At 40.9% G+C, this 19,857-nt stretch overlaps 1 protein-coding gene across 1 annotated transcript in view; it reads left to right on the plus strand.

Annotated features, from left to right (window-relative positions):
- Positions 1-19,857, plus strand: part of CSMD1 (CUB and Sushi multiple domains 1) — a 915,553-nt gene that overhangs the window by 878,082 nt on the left and 17,614 nt on the right. The window contains exons 59-65 of the mRNA XM_035109950.2: positions 686-865; positions 1,061-1,234; positions 4,079-4,252; positions 9,438-9,511; positions 10,871-10,982; positions 12,820-12,999; positions 16,862-16,906. Coding sequence (XP_034965841.2) covers positions 686-865; positions 1,061-1,234; positions 4,079-4,252; positions 9,438-9,511; positions 10,871-10,982; positions 12,820-12,999; positions 16,862-16,906 — 939 coding nt within the window. The remainder of the gene's footprint in view (positions 1-685; positions 866-1,060; positions 1,235-4,078; positions 4,253-9,437; positions 9,512-10,870; positions 10,983-12,819; positions 13,000-16,861; positions 16,907-19,857) is intronic.

The following is a 19,857-nucleotide window of genomic DNA, read 5'->3' on the forward strand; positions in this document are numbered from 1 at the left end:
GTTGGCACTGTTTAGTCTTTTATCATTAAGCAACGTGGCTTCTGAGGAACAGCAGTTTTATAATCTGAGGAACAGCAGTTTTATAAAATTATCCTTTCTGTTTTATTTCAGTCTGTCCTGGAAACAATCCAGATTTAGGATTTACAGTGTATGCCTGTGTAATTTGGGTGTGTGTGTGTGTGTTACCTACAGAGTAAATCAGAAAAATACATGCAGTAGAACTCCCAAAATGTATAATAATGCAGGAAATGTGACTTAGAATTTGTACAGGTGTGTTTGTGCAACATTTACATAGATTTGGGCAACAGGGGGCTTCTTCGGTTTGTGAGCACAACTCGTTTTTGAGGATCAGAACATCTTCTAATCCAGTAACATTCCTTCTACGTGTTGTAGAAGCCATTGATGCACTGTTAGAAGCCCCTGATTATATTTGCACTTCAGGAGCACATGCCTCCACTTTGCTGTAGACATACACAGAAAAAATGCATTTTTAAAACTTTGTTGGTTTAGGAGTCACATTGAGGTTCACCAAGGGCTTCCTGAATTTAAACATAAACTTGCATACAGATCCATAGGTAATGTCGGTTGTTTTATCTTTTTCTGCATGTGCACATATGCAAGATACAGTTGTTTTATTTGTATATTTTAAAATAAAACATGTTTCCCCTTTGTGTTCTAACCCTAGTGATCAGTTGTGGAGATCCAGGTGAATTGTCAAATGGCATCCATTTTGGAAGTGATTTCACCTTTAATAAGACGGTCACCTATCAATGCAACCCAGGGTACCTAATGGAACCTGTTGGTGCATCCACCATACGCTGTACAAAAGATGGTACCTGGAACCAGACTAAACCCATCTGCAAAGGTTTGGGGTTTTAATTAGCTCACAAAAATTCAAGCCACAGTTTCTCAGCTTAACCTTTCTCAGAAAAAAAGATAGAATAAAGTTGTAGACCAAAACATCTGGGTGGCACCATGTTGACAAAGGCTTATAAAGTTATCTTGTTCAGTTTTTACATTCCCCCCCTTAAAAATCTTTATTCTTTTTTGTTTCCTTTAGCTATCACATGTGGACCACCACCCCAGGTGGTGTATGGGAAAGTGGAAGGCTCTGATTTCCACTGGGGATCAAGTCTAAGTTACAGTTGTGCTGATGGGTATCACCTTTCCAATTCTGCTATCCTGTCATGTGAAGGGCGAGGAGAGTGGAGGGGAGAGATCCCACAGTGCCTGCGTAAGTTTACTAAGATTAAATTGTTGATAAGATCAAAAATAAAAATCATGGTGCAATAGTCATGTTTGGGAGAACTGTGAGATGCTGTCATGTAGGATCAGAAACTGAATGTTCTGGGCTGGGGGGAAACACAGCCAAATGAACAGAGTATAAATAAATTGTTGTTCATGACGACGACGATGACGACAACAACATATTGTTGCATGGGGGATCAAGATTAGCTGTAGGGTGGCAGCACCCATGCTGCTTTGCACAACAACCAGGCACTGGAAATACAAGCAATACTTGTGCTTCTGAAATGCCACAATAAATAATGTAATATTGAAAATGGTGGGAGTGCAATTTTTGCCTGTGACAGCATTGCTCATAGCTTTTCTTTTTTAAAAATTCTGAATCTCCTAAGTGCTTATCACCCATGGCAAATCAAAACATTTCTTGATAGAGCATCCATTTGCTGTCTTATTGTTGTTTCATTAATTATGACTTAATAGCTAGTTTGGAATTGTGTTTGCAGACGTATAACCCTTGACTATTGCTTTAAATGTGATTAGGCTTGGAGGTAGTCCTTGAGCAATGAAATTTTAGCACATTCTTAAAGTGCATAGAACATGAGCAAATAACACAGATATGGCCCCTTAAAAAAACAAGAGCTTCTGAACACATATTGGTCCATGTTCTGAAAAGATACTCTGGGAAACACAGAACCAAGAAGACCCTTCCTTCCTTCCTTCCTTCCTTCCTTCCTTCCTTCCTTCCTTCCTTCCTTCCTTCCTTTTATAATACACTTTTCTTCTGTCATGGAACCAAGGTGGCATATTCCTGGTATGCAGACGGTCATCCATTGAAGCACTGATTAGACCCAGACCTGCTTAGCTTCCAACTAGGTGGTGACCTCGTGCCCCTTCAGACAATATCAAGCCTGCATAGACTGAGAAACCAAACATTTGAACATGATTTTTTTTAAAAAAAAAAAAAAGTTGCATGAAACTACCCAGTGGCAAAAAAATTGATAATTTAGAGGAGGAGGACAAGTAGCCAAGGAAAGGCCTTATCATTGATCTGGGGTAATTTGATACTCCTCACTTAGCCAACTCTTCTTGACTTTTCTTTATTCCGTTTCACATTCTTATGAGGAAAAAGCTTATTGCAGAAGCATACTTAGATGAAGAAGAAGGGTAGTTTGAGTATAATTCAGTTACAAAATTAGAAGGGACAAAAGTACCAGCTCACTTGTAGTTTCATATTCCATAATATGCCCCATGAAATGTCCTCCCACAGGAATAGCTTCATGTATTCTGTATGCACGCATTATATGCAACTGGCACCCTTCTCATTGTTCCTGTTCCCCAGCAAATCTCCCCCTTCTTAGGCTCTGTGCTCCTTACTAGGTAAAGGTAAAGGACCCCTGGACAGTTAAGTCCAGTCAAAGGTGACTATGGGGTAGCGGCGCTTATCTCGCTTTCAGGCCGAGGGAGCCGGAGCCCTTTCTCAATACTGTCCTCTCAACACTAAGTACCACATCTGTAAATTAGGCATCTCAGTTAATATTACTTTTGTGGGGTGTTTAATGACACACCAGGACATTCAATACTTGCAAACAAATGACAATGCTACCATTCAGTGGTTTTGTAACTGGCTGACTGACCGAACCCAAAGGGTGCTCATCAATGGCTCCTCTTCATCCTGGAGAGTAGTGACCAGTGGGGTGCCACAGGGTTCTATCTTGGGCCCAGTCTTATTCAACATCTTTATCGATGACTTGGATGATGGGCTTGAGGGCATCCTGAGCAAGTTTGCAGATGACACCAAATTGGGAGGGGTGGCTAATACCCCGGAGGAGAAGGATCACACTTCAAAATGACCTTAACAGATTAGACAACTGGGCCAAAGCAAACAAGATGAATTTTCACAGGGAGAAATGTAAAGTACTACACTTGGGCAAAAAAAATGAAAGGCACAAATACAGGATGGGTGACACCTGGCTTAAGAGCAGTACATGTGAAAAGGATCTAGGAGTCTTGGTAGACCACAAACTTGACATGAGTCAACAGTGTGATGCAGCAGCTAAAAAAGACAATGTAATTCTGGGCTGCCTCAATAGGAATATAGCATCTAGATCAAGGGAAGTAATAGTACCACTGTATTCCGCTCTGGTCAGACCTCACCTGGAATACTGTGTCCAGTTCTGGGCACCACAGTTCAAGAAGGATATTGACAAGCTGGAACGTGTCCAGAGGAGGGCAACCAAAATGGTCAAAGGCCTGGAAACAATGCCTTATGAGGAACGGCTTAGGGAGCTGGGTATGTTTAGCCTGGAGAAGAGAAGGTTAAGGGGTGATATGATAGCCATGTTCAAATATATAAAAGGATGTCATATAGAAGAGGGTGAAAGGTTTTTTTCTGCTGCTCCAGAGAAGCGAACACGGAGCAATAGATTCAAGCTATAAGAAAGAAGATTCCACCTAAACATTAGGAATAACTTCCTGACAGTAAGAGCTGTTCAACAGTGGAATTTGCTGCCAAGGAGTGTGGTGGAGTCTCCTTCTTTGGAGGTCTTTAAGCAGAGGCTTGACAGCCATCTGTCAGGAATGCTTTGATGGTGCCTCCTGCTTGGCAGGGGATTGGACTGGATGGCCCTTGTGGTCCCTTCCAACTCTATGATTCTATGATGAGAGCAATAAATTAGCATTCAAAAATTGACTTAAGCAGTGCGGTGCCTGCTAACTCGTATTCACACACACACACACACACACACACACACACCAAAAAAAAAACTTCACTGTGCATATGCTATACAATGGTTTAAAAGCCTTTTATTGAACATGTTCCCTTTTTCTGTAATAGCTGTCTTTTGTGGAGAGCCTGGTACACCAGCCGAGGGGCGACTCAATGGCAAAAGTTTCACCTACAGATCTGAAGTATCTTTTCAGTGCAGACCACCTTTGATACTAATAGGATCTTCAAGGAGAATATGCCAAGCAGATGGCAGTTGGAGTGGAATTCAGCCAACGTGCATTGGTAATTGCTACAATTATTTATTTGTGCTGTGCCTAAGCGCCACTTCGCATATGTTTCCTACTCTGTTAAAGGTAAGCTAAAATGAGAGAAGCTGTTGTGCATGGTATAAATTTAAGGTTTAATCCAGGCATAGGCAAACTCGGCCCTCCAGATGTTTTCGGACTACAACTCCCATGATCCCTAGCTAACAGGACCAGTGGTTAGGGATGATGGGAATTGTAGTCCCAAAACATCTGGAGGGCCGAGTTTGATGAAGCCTGGTTTAATCCTTCCCACCTCACCTGTAATTACCATGAAATTTGCCCCCAACCCCACCCTGTACTCATACAGTAGATGGGTTGGGACTTCCATTGGCTAACATTAATTGTTGCATGGGGAGGCAAGTTTCATAGAGATTGCTCCTAGGGAGGGAAAAATTAAACCTGCCTTTGTTACATGCTGTGATCCTGAGGGAACCCCACCCTGACTTCCCCTGATATTTCAAATTGCACACAATGGGATTGCTAATTACGTGTTTAACACCATGTGCAGTTTGAGTGTGTAAAAAGGTCACCGTAAGTTTCTAAAAGACATACGTTCTTAACGTTGCATTTATAAATTCACCTCCCCAGTAGTCTGCTGGAAATAAAGTCTCTCTCTGTGTGTGCGTGTATTCCAGTGAAGTGTTAGCAGACCTCCAGTCATCAGCCAAGCTTCCCCACTCTCCTCCTCACATCTCCCTGCATGCACACACCCCCAATCCAAATTTAAGACTGCTGGAATGACATGGGATGATAGAGAATTAATGGAATGCAGGTGGCCGTGAGCAGAAGTTTATTTTCATCACTTGTGGATCCAAACCCTGTGTGTGTGTGTGTGTGTGTGTGTGTTCGTTCGTTCATATAATTTTTTATACGGAGCAGGCCCAGGTGAATTTGATGCCATTTGAGCATCATAGGTACTATTTTTTATCAGGAAAAAGCTCTGTGTTCATAAAGATTTGCTGAAGCTTAGAAAATGGCATATAAATCTGCAGTTTATAAGATCAAATGCATCTGATCCATTGAGATTCTTAGTGCAGACTTTCCACATTTTGAAGAATCAGGGCAACATGATTCAAATGCAAATTTACCTGTATACCCTATTGATGTCAGGATTCATCCCAGTGGGGATGCATGGGATTTTTGTGAGAGGTTTTTGCTTTGTTGCAGCCATATCAATTGCCTTCATATTTAAAAGTCAAGTGCTTCCTAGGCAGACAGAAGGAATCATTCTAATTAAGATCAGCTTAAGGAAGTGTTCTAACGCATTGTCCAATAAGCTCTCTGACATAAAGCCACAGAATGCCCCTCCCTGGGACTCATTGTGCAATTATTTAGTTGAATCTAGCCCACTGTTTTATTTTCCATTTACTTTTTCCTTACTCCAGATTCCTTGATTCATTCAACATTTATGCTAGGATAACTTTTATAATTTCCTTTCCGGGACAATATATTCTCTTTTGGGGACTGCGCTCAGTTCTCACATTGCTTACTCCTTTGTCCCCTCCTCTCCCAAACAGCCCCTTTTATCTGAGAGCATAGAATTTTGCTTTCAGACATTTTTCATCCATCGTTTTTTTTCATCTCAGTAATTTCCCAGGCTGGGAATTTCTCAGCCTCCCGCATCTTCTCTTGTCTGCCCACCTGGCAAGGGTAAAAGTCAGTCAGCTTTCACAATAAGACAGAGCAATTCCACTGCCTTCTCCATCTCACAAATAATGCAGCATTAATGACAAGTAACTCAGTCCTGTACAGTTAGGTGACCTTGTCCCTACGGGTAGAGTTTGATTTTTATGTTGGTGGTGCTAAACTGATTCAGTGCTCTCGGGTTAAAGGAAATCCTGGCGATGGAGCACCATCCATTAAAAGTAATAATTCCACTCTGCGGCTGATCTTTTCCCCTTTTGAAATACTTTTGCGTAGTTAAAAGAATCGTATTTTTCTTCCTCTCCACCTGTGCAGCTGCAACCCTTAAGGTGGCTTTCGCAGCGATGTTAATCTCCTGTAGAGCTCTTAACTTCACTAGCACATCACTGAGACCATAAAGATTTTTTAAAAGAAAGGGAAACAGGGAAACAGTATTAACACTTCATGGTTTCATTTGATGTTAAGAGAGTTAATGAATATCGTGTATTAAAGTAGCACAGTCAAAGCCAGTGAGAGACTCCACCAAGGGAACCGGCTTGCAAGTCACTCTGTGGCAACTGAAAGAGGAGGCAGAGTTGCCTCCTTTTCATTTAAGCACCAGGAGGCAGGGGTGAGGAGAAGGATTGGCCCTAGTGTGGGCATTTGTTGCTCGCATGGAGCTGACATAGGTTTTCCCTACCTCAACCTTCAATGTCACTTCCTGGTGCTTGAAACCTTTCCAGCACAGTTTCCCGCTGAGGCCACTGGCAATTTGCTAAACTTGCCTTCAGTGGCTGCTGGAAGCACACCAGCCAGTTACTAGTACTGTAGTTAAAAAAAGAAGAAGAAGAAAGCAACTTTTCAATAGGTGGAATTATTGCCTAGTTGTGTCTGTAGAGCTTTGCTGGGGGCACCATTCTGGAGGAGCCCACAAGACGGTACAGTTCAGGAAGAATTTGTACACCATATCGTATTTCTGTATGTGTGTGTGTTTGCTTTTAGCACTGAACCACAAAACCATGTGAAACTATTAGAACATTTATCATCCCAGGGGGATGGGATGCCGAGGTAGTAAATCCAATTTTGAATTTCATAATCTGAGCCGAGATGTTTTTAGAGTAAGAATGATCCTTTATAAACAGCACTTCCCAAAGGTGACACTGTTTAATCTTTCCTTGCTACTATTATTCAACCACTGCAGCTGTAAGTCAGTCCCTACTCACACCCCACACACAATAGATTGTTTTTCCGTTGGTGGGATATTGTTTCATTTTCCCATTAGCAGGTGCACAGTCAAACTGCTGATGGAGTTAAAAGTCCCTTGATTGCTGAAGTACACTTTTATATATATATAAGTCATGTGTTACGCTCTCACCTGTCTGAGTTCTGAAGCCTGTAAGATTCGCTTTGTAAATAAGTCCATTATATATTCCACTGACAACATGATTAAAGTGGCTGCCTAGGATTGAAATTTAAAATCGGGCTAGAAATAGGAAGTAGCAGATCCTCTTTTTTCTGGATTATAAGGTTACAAATACTGTACATTGGAAATTACTACAAATTAGGAAAATGCCTATCATTATGCTGGACATTGTGCATGACAGGCTTGGTTATGGCAAGGAGCCTTTGCGCTCCCTTGCACACAAAAATACCTTGCAAGGAGTGGACTCCCACTGTCCTAAGTTTAGCACTTTGCCATTCACTCCTAAGGAGAAAAAGTAACTCTTTACAGAAAATCAAGTGATACCTCTGTAACTACATTTCAGTGGGGCCTAAAACTTTTCACGGTGAACACAAGATATTAGGAATCAAATGGGCCCCTATCTGTGTCACCCAGGATTAGGCAAATTCATGGAGGGTAAGGCTCAGCAATGGCTGTGTTATGCCTCGACTTCACTATGCCCCTGAATGTCAGTTGCTGGGAATTGCAAGTGGAGGGGGAAGGCTGCTGTGTTCAGGTCCTGCTTGCAGGCTGTCTTGCCAAATGCAAGATGGTCCTTTAAAAATTAGATTCAGAAGCAGTACAAACACAAGTGAGTAAGAAGATTACAGATTTTATTCCAAACAGCAAGCAATATATACATTATCAAGCAAGCACCTCGATCTGTGTGGGAATGTTCAGGGTGGCAGGAGAGGATATATTGTTTATTAAAATCCTTCCTTACTTGCACTAGCAAGTTCCTTTATGTAGCAGAGTCACATCCCCCTTTTTACATGCACAGCAGAGAGCCGGTTGCAGGCTCATGTGAGCCTCTCACTATTATACAATTCAGTCTGTCTCAGATTGAATTGCACATTCCTGGTAAGTTCCCTTGAATCCCTCTTAAAAGAATAAAGGCGCCACAATCTTATTCAAAGTCAATAAAAGAAGTTTACTCACATTAGTTCACAGTTGGATTCCTGAAGGCAGACTTAGTTACAAATATGTACAGGTGGATCTACTCCATATGGGGGGATAATCTCAGTGTTTCTGCTAGCTGAGAGCTAGCAGAGCAGTCCTAGCTAAAAGCTGGTCAAACGAAGAATGAAGTGAAAAAGAGGGAAGGGTGCTGCGTGACTCATCCTTTTGTTACCTCGACAGGTTAGGTCACACCCACCTTCTATCACATGTAAAAGGAAGGATGCTCCAGCCAGGAGGAACAGGAAGTTTTGACTGGCTGGACCAAACATTCCCTCACATGTCTTCTCTAGCATTACAAGGAATGTTGTACTTGGCTGCCTCTCATGGATCACATCCCACAATCCGCCACTGAGAAGCCCTGAAGAAGTGGTGAAGTGACTCGATGCACAGCTCCATGGCCAACAGCCTGTGTGCAAACTTCCACCGCTATGCTCAAAAAAACATCTATTTTATAGATGGCTCTGCCTTGTTACGTGAAGACACTGGCCAGTACAGTCTCAGCTGTGAGCCACTCTGCTCTACATCAAAGACACAAAGCCAGGCCATACATCAAAGGCCAGTGCAGGCTCAGCCATTTGCCACCAGATCATACACCAAAGGCAACCATAAAAGACATTTTACAAGGGACAGAGAGGTGATAAACATAGGCCAGGAAGGGATAGAGAGATAGGGATAGAGCGGCAGGAAGAGATGACCATGTCAGAACACTATCTCCTCAAAACCACAATAATCTTATGGAATAAGTCTCCCATACACAGGCTTCCTTCAGTCATCTGGCTGGCAACTGTGAGAACAGGATGTTAGACAAGATGGACCTTTGGCCTGATCCAATAGGGTTCTTCTTAGACTGCTATGGTAAAGCAAGCGATGGAAAGCGGGCACACCCAAGCATCAGGGAAAGACCAGATGCAGCTGGTCACTATGAGAAGTACCGTTTAACTTTTAAAATGGGTAGTTGCGTCTCTTCTCCCACCCCCCTCCCCTGAACTTTTCCCTTTGTTCCCTTGTGTTATATATAGTAGAATGTAAGTTTTGTTTTTACCGATCATATGTTAGGTATTCTGGGAGACTTAAATAACGTATTCCTGCATAACAGACTCCTCATGAATTCTCTACTCACTTCTGTTTTCAATTGTAGATCCTGCTCACAACAGTTGCCCAGATCCTGGTACACCCCATTATGGAATACAGAACAGCTCTAGAGGCTATGAGGTAATTTTTTGGGGTGCTGTTACGTTTAGAGTACCTGTTTGTACTTGGTGCTTTAGGAGCACTGATCTTGGTCTGCTAAAAACCTCGGGTTTTGTGCCGAGTTGTTTCCAGCTTTTAAAAGCCCATACATTTTATAATGTCTTCTTCCAGCATTTTCAAGAGAACCTTCCAGTTGATTTCATTGAACAGCTTAAGTTTGAAACCTTCTCACAATGATTATAGCATAAGCATTTTTAAGTAAAAGGGGGGGAAAACACCCAGTATTTATTTTAGCGCTAAGAATAATAGGAGCATGGTCAGAATGGCTGGTGCTCAATTAACATTTTTGATCTTTGGTGGGGGGGACCCAACAGATAGTTTGTCAAGTGATTTCATTTAATTAGTGAATTGTGATGAATCTCCAGCACAAATACTGAAACTGAAATTACCATGCATATTGGTCAACGTGCTGCTTGATTGTGTGCTCTCCATATAATCTCTCAATTAGGCACAAGGCAGTAACTTGAGAGTCTGTCTTGAGAGCAATTGACAAATAGTTTCAAAAGTACATAAACACCACAGCTGACTTACCATTTTGCATATTTATGACTGTATCAAGTGAAATTCTACCATAGTGTGAACCGTAAAGGTCAGTAAGAAGTCAGTAAGTCAGCGTGTCTGTTGTGGAGGTTTGACTCCAGTTTCCTTCTCCTTTGCAAAACCATAATCAGTCCTTAAATGATAAAGATTGCGCAATTATCTCTCTTCTCCTCTTACCCCATTTTTCTCCTGATTGAAATGGTTTGGTGTATTATTTTCTTACAAGTGCAAAACTGAATATTGAATGCACAAACTCACTTTGAAAATGACCTGTTTGCAACTTTGACTGTTGGGTGATTTACCAAGGGCTCTATTTATATGGGAAAAGGACAACTTTTTCTGCCAGGGTTTCTTCTCCTGAGCCAATCAGTCTTGAAGGAAAGCTTTCTAACTATTTTACATTAATTAGTTAAAGCAATATTTGAAGAGTCGGATAAGCTGGTGTACTTAGCAGCCCTTAAAGCGAAAAAGTAGAATTTATCTTTTAAAACAAAACAAAAAGAATATTCACATTGAGAAATACAGTCACCGTGTTTGTCACACATGTCAGTTCACGGAAGACCGAGCTGTTTCCACGAAACACAGACAAAATGGGGAGAGAGGTAATGTGTGCCAAGCATTTGGTGTTCTTCTCCATGGAAACTCTCTGTATTCATTGACTTGATTGGAAAAGGAAAGGAAGGGAAATGACCAAAATGTTATGTTGTGTAGTGGCAAAGAGATGAATATTATGCGTTCTATTGTTACTTCTCCTTTTAAATTTTCTTTTTAATTCTTTAGGTTGGGAGCAGAGTCTTTTTCAGATGTAGGAAGGGTTATCACGTGCAGGGATCAACTACACGCACTTGTCTTGCAAATTTAACTTGGAGTGGCATGCAGCCCGAATGCATTTGTAAGTAATAAATGTTCACTATTTTTTTAAATGAGATGATGATGATGATGAAACAGGATGGTAAAATAAAAACTCCACTTTCAATAACCTGACACAAGCTCACTACTCAGAAGCAATATTTGCTTGGGTGATCCAGGCAGCTGTGGAGCATTCTAGCTCAGGGCGTACATGTTGTATTTGCTTACATGTACATGTCCTCTTATGTGACGGGAGATTTCTGGACCAGTGAGAGCTGGACCATGAAGAAGGCTGATTGCCGAAGAATTGATGCTTTTGAATTATGGTGCTGGCGGAGACCCTTGAGAGTCCCATGGACTGCAAGAAGATCAAACCTATCCATTCTGAAGGAAATCAGCCTTGAGTGCTCACTGGAAGGACAGATCCTGAAGCTGAGGCTCCAATACTTTGGCCACCTCATGAGAAGAGAAGACTCCCTGGAAAAGACCCTGATGTTGGGAAAGATTGAGGGCACAAGGAGAAGGGGATGACAGAGGATGAGATGGTTGGATAGTGTTCTTGAAGCTACGAACATGAGTTGGACCAAGCTGCGGGAGGCAGTGGAAGACAGGAGTGCCTGGCGTGCTCTGGTCCATGGGGTCATGAAGAGTCAGACACAACTAAACGATTCAACAACAACAACTATGCCATAATTATCATATAACCTTAGATGTGTGGAAGTGGGAAGGAAGTCTTGTTTTAGATAAGGACTGGGTTCTTTCAAAATTACTCTCAGTTGCTTTTCTTCCTGGATTTTGGAGTTCTGAATTACCCACACTTGTTTTTGAAGTGCAAGCAATACATTAGGAATTCTCAATTTCTCTCTCTCTCTCTCTCTCTCTCTCTCTGTAGACAAACATTCTTATCAGACAAGTGCATGCATTTCTTTCCTTAGTTCAGTTTTCTCATGATTTCCCGTCTCCCATTAACAAAACATAGCTGCACATGGAAAAAGCATTGCAAAAAAGCAGTAATGTGATTGCATGCACAATTGCAATCTGGCTTTTTCTTCCAGTACTGCTTCCCCCCTGTCATTCTGTTCCATTCCAAGAAATTCAGTGCTGACGTGACTGTGGCTCTTGGCCTCAGAAAGGGGCATCCTCCATCCCTAGCCCTATAGTCAAAGTGTGATTAAGTGTCAGGCAAATGTCCCAGGCTCTGCATGAAATGCTTGAAGATTAATATATTTAGATTTTTTATGACAGCTAGAAGACAAAAAAGAAGACATCAGAGAGCATATTCAGTAAAGTACATTGATGTGAAGCAAGACTGACCTTAGGTTCTTATCTTATTTCAAATTAACTTTCAGATGCTGTGAATGAGCAGAGCACAAAGAAGAAGAGAAGTATACTTACAGTGGCTTGTATAGCCAGTGTAGCATAGTAAAAACCTTTCTATGGAACCTTTATTTTGCAGAGGTTTATAATGAATTTATTTAGCACAGAAATCACTGTGTAATTTTCAAGGTTCTTTGAGTCACTGAAATAGAAGTGAAGCAGACAGCTCAGTAATTCATAGTACTGATCACAGCCTAATTTGCAATGACATGTGGTTTAGCTTTCCCTTTCTTTTTCTCTGTTGCCTTCCTAATAATCTTCCATGTGCGGGGAAAGAAGGGGTTCTGAATACCTTCAAGTCCAACTTTTTTTTTTTTACATTTCTCCCTTGCATTGCTTCTTTGTCAAAAACATGTTCAGCTGCAACACAGAAACAGCATCCCAAGCTATTCATAACATGGAAGTTGACTATATTTTTGCTTACACTAACAATATGTTCATTGCATTTTTCTGGATTTGGATATATACTTTGCTGATATATATATATATTTTCAAACTTTCAGCTCATGCTTGCAGGCAACCAGAGACACCCGCAAATGTGGATGTGAAAGCAATTGATCTGCCTACCTTAGGCTACACTTTGGTGTACACATGTCAGCCAGGATTTTTCCTTGCCGGTGGATCAGAACACCGAACGTGTAAGCCAGATATGAAATGGACAGGAAAGTCACCGGTTTGTAAAAGTAAGTTACTGATGAAAATAATGATTCAATTAGTTTATACTTGCTAACAAGTCCAAGCTCATACATAATTAAAAATAAATAAACGCACTGTGATGTGAATCAGGCCTGCTATGTTTCAAAATATTGCATTAGTATCCCTTTCCTATGTATAGAACGATAAAAGTAGCAATGAACCCATGAGATCGACGTGCCATTTTCAAGACTGAAGAGTGTATATGTTTCTTCTTTGCCCCACAAGTCGTGTGTAGGTGTTCAGCTTTTTGAAAGGGCTACCTTTTGGGAAACTCTGGCAAGCAGTTACAAGAGTTGTTGAGAGCCTATCAGGTTGAGGGGCTGCTTAAAGCCTGTGACCCTATATGCACTTACTGTAGCTGGGAACTTATTATTTCCTTCTCTTGGGGGGAGGATAGGAGCAGATGGACCAGTGGCCAGCAAACCAGCAGCAGCCCAGCAGCTCACATTGCCAGTCCCCTCCTCTGATCCTCTGCTCAAACTTGGGAGTCTCACCTCACCTCAGGGCTTTGCCAACCCTGGAACCCCTACCTGCAATGTCTCTGGGAATACACCCATGGAAGACACAGTTTGTAAAGCTCATAGTATTGGTGATGCATATTTAGTTCTTCCTCTGCATGACCTGGGGTATCTCCTTGTGCCTTGTTGCGTCTTCTGCAGTAGCTGACCATGCTGAAATTGTATGTTCTTGTAATCAGGATGCTAGGATGGAGATAATTTCCGGGTGTCTTTCATACACAAAAGATGGATACACTGCTTTAACTAGCCTCATGGCTTCCAATGAGCCAGTCGTATGCTCTGAACTGTTCTGAACCTAAGAGTTCCTTGGGGGAGTTGCAGGCTAGCAACTGCAGCAGCAGCCCTGTGCTACAGGCACAAAACACATAGAGGCACCTTGGTGATATCCAGTAGTCACTTCTCAACTTCAACCACACATCAACCTTCAAAGTGCCAGTGAGCATTTCTACCATGTAATTGAGTGGCCAGGATGGAATTTGTAGACCTTATCAATACCTACAAACACACCTCTGCTTCCTCCCCTTGATTCCTCCATGAGGTGGAATCAAGTCTAGACTTTCTTTCAGATTGTGTTTTCCTATGGGAAACAGTGACAACCCCTGACATTCATCCTGATTTTCAGCTTAACTCCCTTGAAATGTGTTAAAACACCCATATCCACTGCACACGGTGGGGCAGTGCTAGAAATCTGCTAGATATCTCATTTAGAGGCTGTATGCTGAGCTGAGTTGCCCCGAGTTATGATTTCTTTTGACAAGGGGCGACCTTTCTTCAAACAGCCAAAATACGTATGAATATTGAAAGTGTTTCTCTTCTTTTTGTCACTCTTGGACATTAATCTCAGATCCCTAAAGGCTGGGTTTTTTTTTTTTTTTTGAGGCTCCAGAGAATTGTTTTGTCCCTGACCTAGTCCATGGGGCACTGCTCACTGAAGCTCCCAAACAAACCAATCTTTATTGACTTACTTCTTGTGTATAGAACTTTTCAGTTAAAAGTACTATTAGAAAAATTGAAGGGGCTTTACAGCTGTATAAGTGGAAATACAACCCAAGATACAGATTTGGCATAGCTTTACTGCCTGCAGCAGACAAGAATCTTGCTTGTCCATGGGCAGGGATTTGTTCCAAGTTTATAACGGAAAATATTTGTTGTTTTCTGCAATATGTATCTATGTGTTTTCTCCTTCCAATCATTATGATTTGGGTGTTGAGAGCATTTCTCTCCAGGCAACCGGTGGAATTTTGATTTTATTTTTTATTTTTTTTAAAAAAAGGCTAAAAGGATGCAGTGATTTCTGATTAAATTACCTCATGTACCCTGACCCTTCCAGTGGATTAAATATGCCGTAACCACTACCCTTTAGTCCTTTATCATCAATAGTAGACAAAGGCCACGTAAAACAAGCAGATATCGGGACAAAGTTTCATACAATTGCATGTGATGTTTATTTTGCCCTCGGCTTTCTGTGTTTTTAGCTTCCCAAATCGTTTGTGCTTCACAGTGTTTCTGATTTAGGGTTCAATTGGAGGTTGAACATGGCATCTTGGCACCTGCTGTATCTCTTGAAGGGGTAGCCTCTTATGAGTCAGTGTGTGCTTATACTTCTTCGGGAATTTCTTACAGACCAACAAATGTGTGCTGCCTCGTCTTTGTGTAGCAGTCCTAAGCATGGGACCTGCCCTTAGAAATGAGGAGAAGCTGATCTGTATATGATTTAGCCTCCCTCTTGCATGATATAGCCTGACTTGCCTCTCTGGCTTGGTTGGCAAAAGGTCTCCACAACTCTTGACGCTACTTGCAATAGTTTCCTGTCAGGTCAGATGGGCACTCTGCGTGTCCATCTTATGAATTACATGGTGTGTCCCCACCCTCTCAAGGAAGAATGACAAGTAAGTAGCACTCTCCTATATATCCAACAAAGCTAGGTTGGGCTTGAATGGGGTGGGGGTGGGGGTGTTGCAACTAAGCTTCCCTTAATCTCAGTCTATGTCACAGTCTTACAGTTTTTCATGTGTTGTCTTTTAGTGTTTAATGTATATATAGTACTAAAGATGTCAAATTCTGAAATGGCTGATGGGTCCTGCAAGAATACTGGCTCAAATAAATATGTATTTGTTTTTCATTTATATGAAAAACAATGTTTTCGTATAAATCTACCTGTTTCTTTTATAAACAATCTACATGTTTCATTCTAATAAAAATTAGCAGCACAAGCAAAAAAGAGAGATTTTGTGACACCCCTGGTCAAAATTTGCCCATGGGTCTTCCACCCTGTAACATTACCTCATTCAACTTGTTTGAGGATGAGCCCTGCTCCTTGCCATTTAACAATGTGCCTCAAACCAATCTAAACAAAAGGCCCTATAAGATTTAATTTCTCAGACAGCATTCTTACACGGCAGATATATAAATGAATTAATAGATTCTGGTGGAACAATCTGAGATGCCTTCCAGAATTCAAGCTTTCTGCTGAACAATTATAAAACAATTAGGCAAACTACGGGTGTCACAAGTATCAAGGCAGCAGGTGTCTGTGTTATTTCTGGAGAGAAGGATGAAAGCCTAGGATCTGCCTAGGGAACAGAATCAGACCTGCAGATCTGCCTGCTTCCCTCTACTGAACTGTCCCTTGCCCCTCTCTCCATTCCGGTCTTGGGCTGGAATCTTCAACACACTTAGTAGGGTGTAAGCCCAATTGGGTGCAGTGTGGGACCTACTTCAGAGTAATTATGCCTAGGATTGTGTTATTAGTAGATTAGTGGCAACATCACCCCAAGACATGGTGGCCATGTATGCCTTGCAGTGCACACTTAAGTAGCACTCTGTAATACAGCACACATGCCAAAGATTTATCAACCACAGCTGGCATGTATTATGAAGTGTTGTCATTGTCCTGGCAGTTCCTGGGGTATTATACAATTAGTTCAGTATAATTTAATTGTAGGTTACAAGTATGTATATATGTAATAATAATGATGGACATACAGGTGCAACATCTTTGTCACCAATATAAGGCTCTCTGTTACAACACTGTAGCTGATATAAAACTAATCATTTTTTTTAGAAATGAGTGCAGTAATTATTTCTGCAATCAGCAAGCTTGCCACAATACAAATGGACTCCCTGGAGATTTCCATCTCATTCTTTTCCCCCTCTCTGATGAGTGTGTAGAATTATAACTGCTTGGATATGTAATATAGATTTTACTTCTGCTATAAATGGTAGGCGTATTGGAGAACACACAATTGCCTCAATCAAGAATGATGTATCAACATTCTATACATAAAATCAGTATGTTCATAAAAATGATAATTTGTCTTTTTACTTGTAGGTAAAGGAGTGAGAGAAGTTAATGAAACAATAACTAAAACTCCAGGTTTGTATACGAGAACAGTTTTAGAACTAAATTCATTAAATCGCTCTCTAGTCCAGTGTTTCTCATACAGCAAAATTCTTCCTAACTTTCAAATGAATCATTTTCATTACAAGTGACGAAACGAAACAATTTCACAAAAGTACCGGCATATAAAAATTGCTGTCTGAAATTGGTTATAACACAACTCTCTCTCTGTGCGTAGAGAGAGAGAGAGAGAGAGAGAGAGAGAGAGAGAGAGAGAGAGAGAGAGAGAGAGAGAGAGGGAGAGAGGGAGAGGGAGAGACTTTAATACAATGTCCTCTTATGTGGCATAATCTAAGATGTTTGTATGGCTTAGCTTTCATGGAGACAGTAAATTAGTGTCTGGGTTATACTGTACTACTATAGGCTACAGGTCGGGGCTCATATGACTGAATGCCGCTCCATAATAAAAAAATGTCTCCACATAAAAAAAATGAAGGATTCTTATGCTCAGCATTATAGTTTCCTGTGTGGAGAGAATGGACACAAATGGACTAAATTTGTTTCATGTCAGACTGATCCATTCTATCTATGTATGGTATTAAAAAAAGAAAGTTCTTACCTTTACCAGGTGGTCCAAGAGCTGGCTTTTCACCACCCTCCCTCCATTATTTAACATGTTCTAGCCACTTGGCATGGCTAAAAAGCACAGCAGACTTGCAAAAGGGCCTCAGAAGTCCTTGGGATGATAGGGTGTGATGACATGCCATCCCTCCCTTGACACTTTATGGGGGGGGTGTTTTCATGGATAGGTACATAGGGGGCAGATATCTCCCCACCCCTCACCCCTATCAAGTCCAGAAGAGGGATAGCACATCAAATCCCCTTGCAGGTATTTTCAGACTGTTTTTCAAGGCATGCAACTACTGCTACTGTTTGTGGTCATTCCAAGTATCTAGAACCAGTTTTTAAAAGGGGGGAGGTTAAAAGGTAGCCCATGGAACATGGGCCCTAATTAAGAGAAGAGTAGATTTCGGCATTCTGATCCACAAGTGCATTTAAGGGCTTCAGGTCAGTTGTGTTGTCTTTCGAATTAAGATTACTCTTCCCCCCCCAAAAAAAAATGCTCAAGCATTCCTAAAATACACTTATACCCTCAATCATATGCATTTCCACCTGCGGTCTGAGGTAGTACAACCCATACATTCTTGTTTCAGTGAGAACTAGGCCAATACCAAAAGAGTAATTTTACATATTAAACACAAGGAGCTAGATAAAGTTGCTTTATATCAGACAGTGCACTATAATGGAGAGCCTTATAATGAAAGTAGAATTGCATTATACTGAGATTTCGGGTAAAATCTATTTCGTTTTCATCTTATGAATGTTCAAGCTCACAGTAATTAGGAAATGCATTCAAAAATTTAGATTTGGAAATGAAGCTTAAACTTTTGCCCAAATCTGCTTTAAGTTGCATAACGTTATATGAGTAAATATTAAACTCACAGCACTTGTAGGCACATTTTTTTTATTTTTTTTTACAATTGCAATGTAAAAACCACTTTTCAAAGCAGATAGTTGACACTTTACATTGTATAACCTAAAAATGTAAATGTGGATGGGACAAAAACATGTTTGCAGACACATGTTAATATATAGTTAGTTAACATTAGAAGTTGTGATTGGCTGTGCCCCCCTTTTATTCTAAAAACAACAAAAACCACCTAGATTTCAGTCTGTGTTAAAAACCACCCCATGAGCAGTTTCATTAAGATAGTTACTGCTGACATGAACTTGGATCCATTCTATATGCAGAAAATGTATTCAATTTGTGTCACTTTCGTTATGCACCTTGTGCTAGGGCACTGTAAATCAAATGAAATCCCAAGGTGGTGTTCTGCTTGCACAAAAGGAAGCAATATAGCCTCCCTATTCTGACACACTGTGAACTCTTGTATTAGTGTCCATGCAAGAGTGTTAGCAGCAATTGTTTTCCTTTTGCACCGTAGGAAATGAGTGCATATAAGAATTAGGCACTGCCTTCTGCTAATGAACAGACTACCTGAGAGACATATATATATATATATATAGTTCTACTTTTCTCTTCCACAGTTCAAATTCGTTGTGGAGTAATTCATTGTGCACTCATTAATAGTTATTAACTGCCATGCTACTGTAGTTGAATCTTTTTCTCACTGCATAAATTTAGTCCAATGAGTAGGGTAGGGAACAACCGTGCAAGTCGTCTTTTCTCGGTTTGTGTCACAGTCTTGCAGTCTCTGCAGTGTGTCTCTAGTCTTGAATGTGCAGCATGTATTTATTTATTTATTTAAATAGTCTTACATGCAAAGTGTGTTTCCTATGTCTCAAAAGTCAACGCTTTTGTCATCTGAGGTCATTTATGAGCTGATTTTGAGATATAATGCACAATCAATTTTTTTGATATATAATTTGTTGATATCCCTGTTTTCCTGGAAGTTTTGCTTTTATCTCTGTTAATACTGCAAAATGATGAATATGGATCATCTACCAGATCCTAGCTTTGCTCACGCATTCCTAGAATGTTTATGGCTTGGAGATAGGGCTGTGCACGACTGCTCTGCCTCTTCTGTCTCCACCCCATCCTGGTGCTCCTGTAGAAAGATCCAAAGTATCTTAAAGATCTAAGTGCAACCATCTGAACATGCAGAGAATCTCCTCTTCAGACCTTCTGGCTCCATGACCCCTCCACACTTTATGCCCATGCATAAAATTCTTTGAATGCAATAATATATATATATACATATATACATATATACATATATATATATATATATATATATATATATATATATATATATATGGTGTTTCCGTGCGCTGCACTGGTTCACCAGAAGCGGCTTTGTCATGCTGGCCACATGACCTGGAAGCTTTACGCCAGCTCCCTCAGCCAGTAACGCAAGATGAGCGCCGCAACCCCAGAGTCAGTCACGACTGGACCTAATGGTCAG

Source organism: Zootoca vivipara, chromosome 3, assembly GCF_963506605.1.
Source record: "Zootoca vivipara chromosome 3, rZooViv1.1, whole genome shotgun sequence".
In the NCBI taxonomy this organism is placed as follows: domain Eukaryota; kingdom Metazoa; phylum Chordata; class Lepidosauria; order Squamata; family Lacertidae; genus Zootoca; species Zootoca vivipara.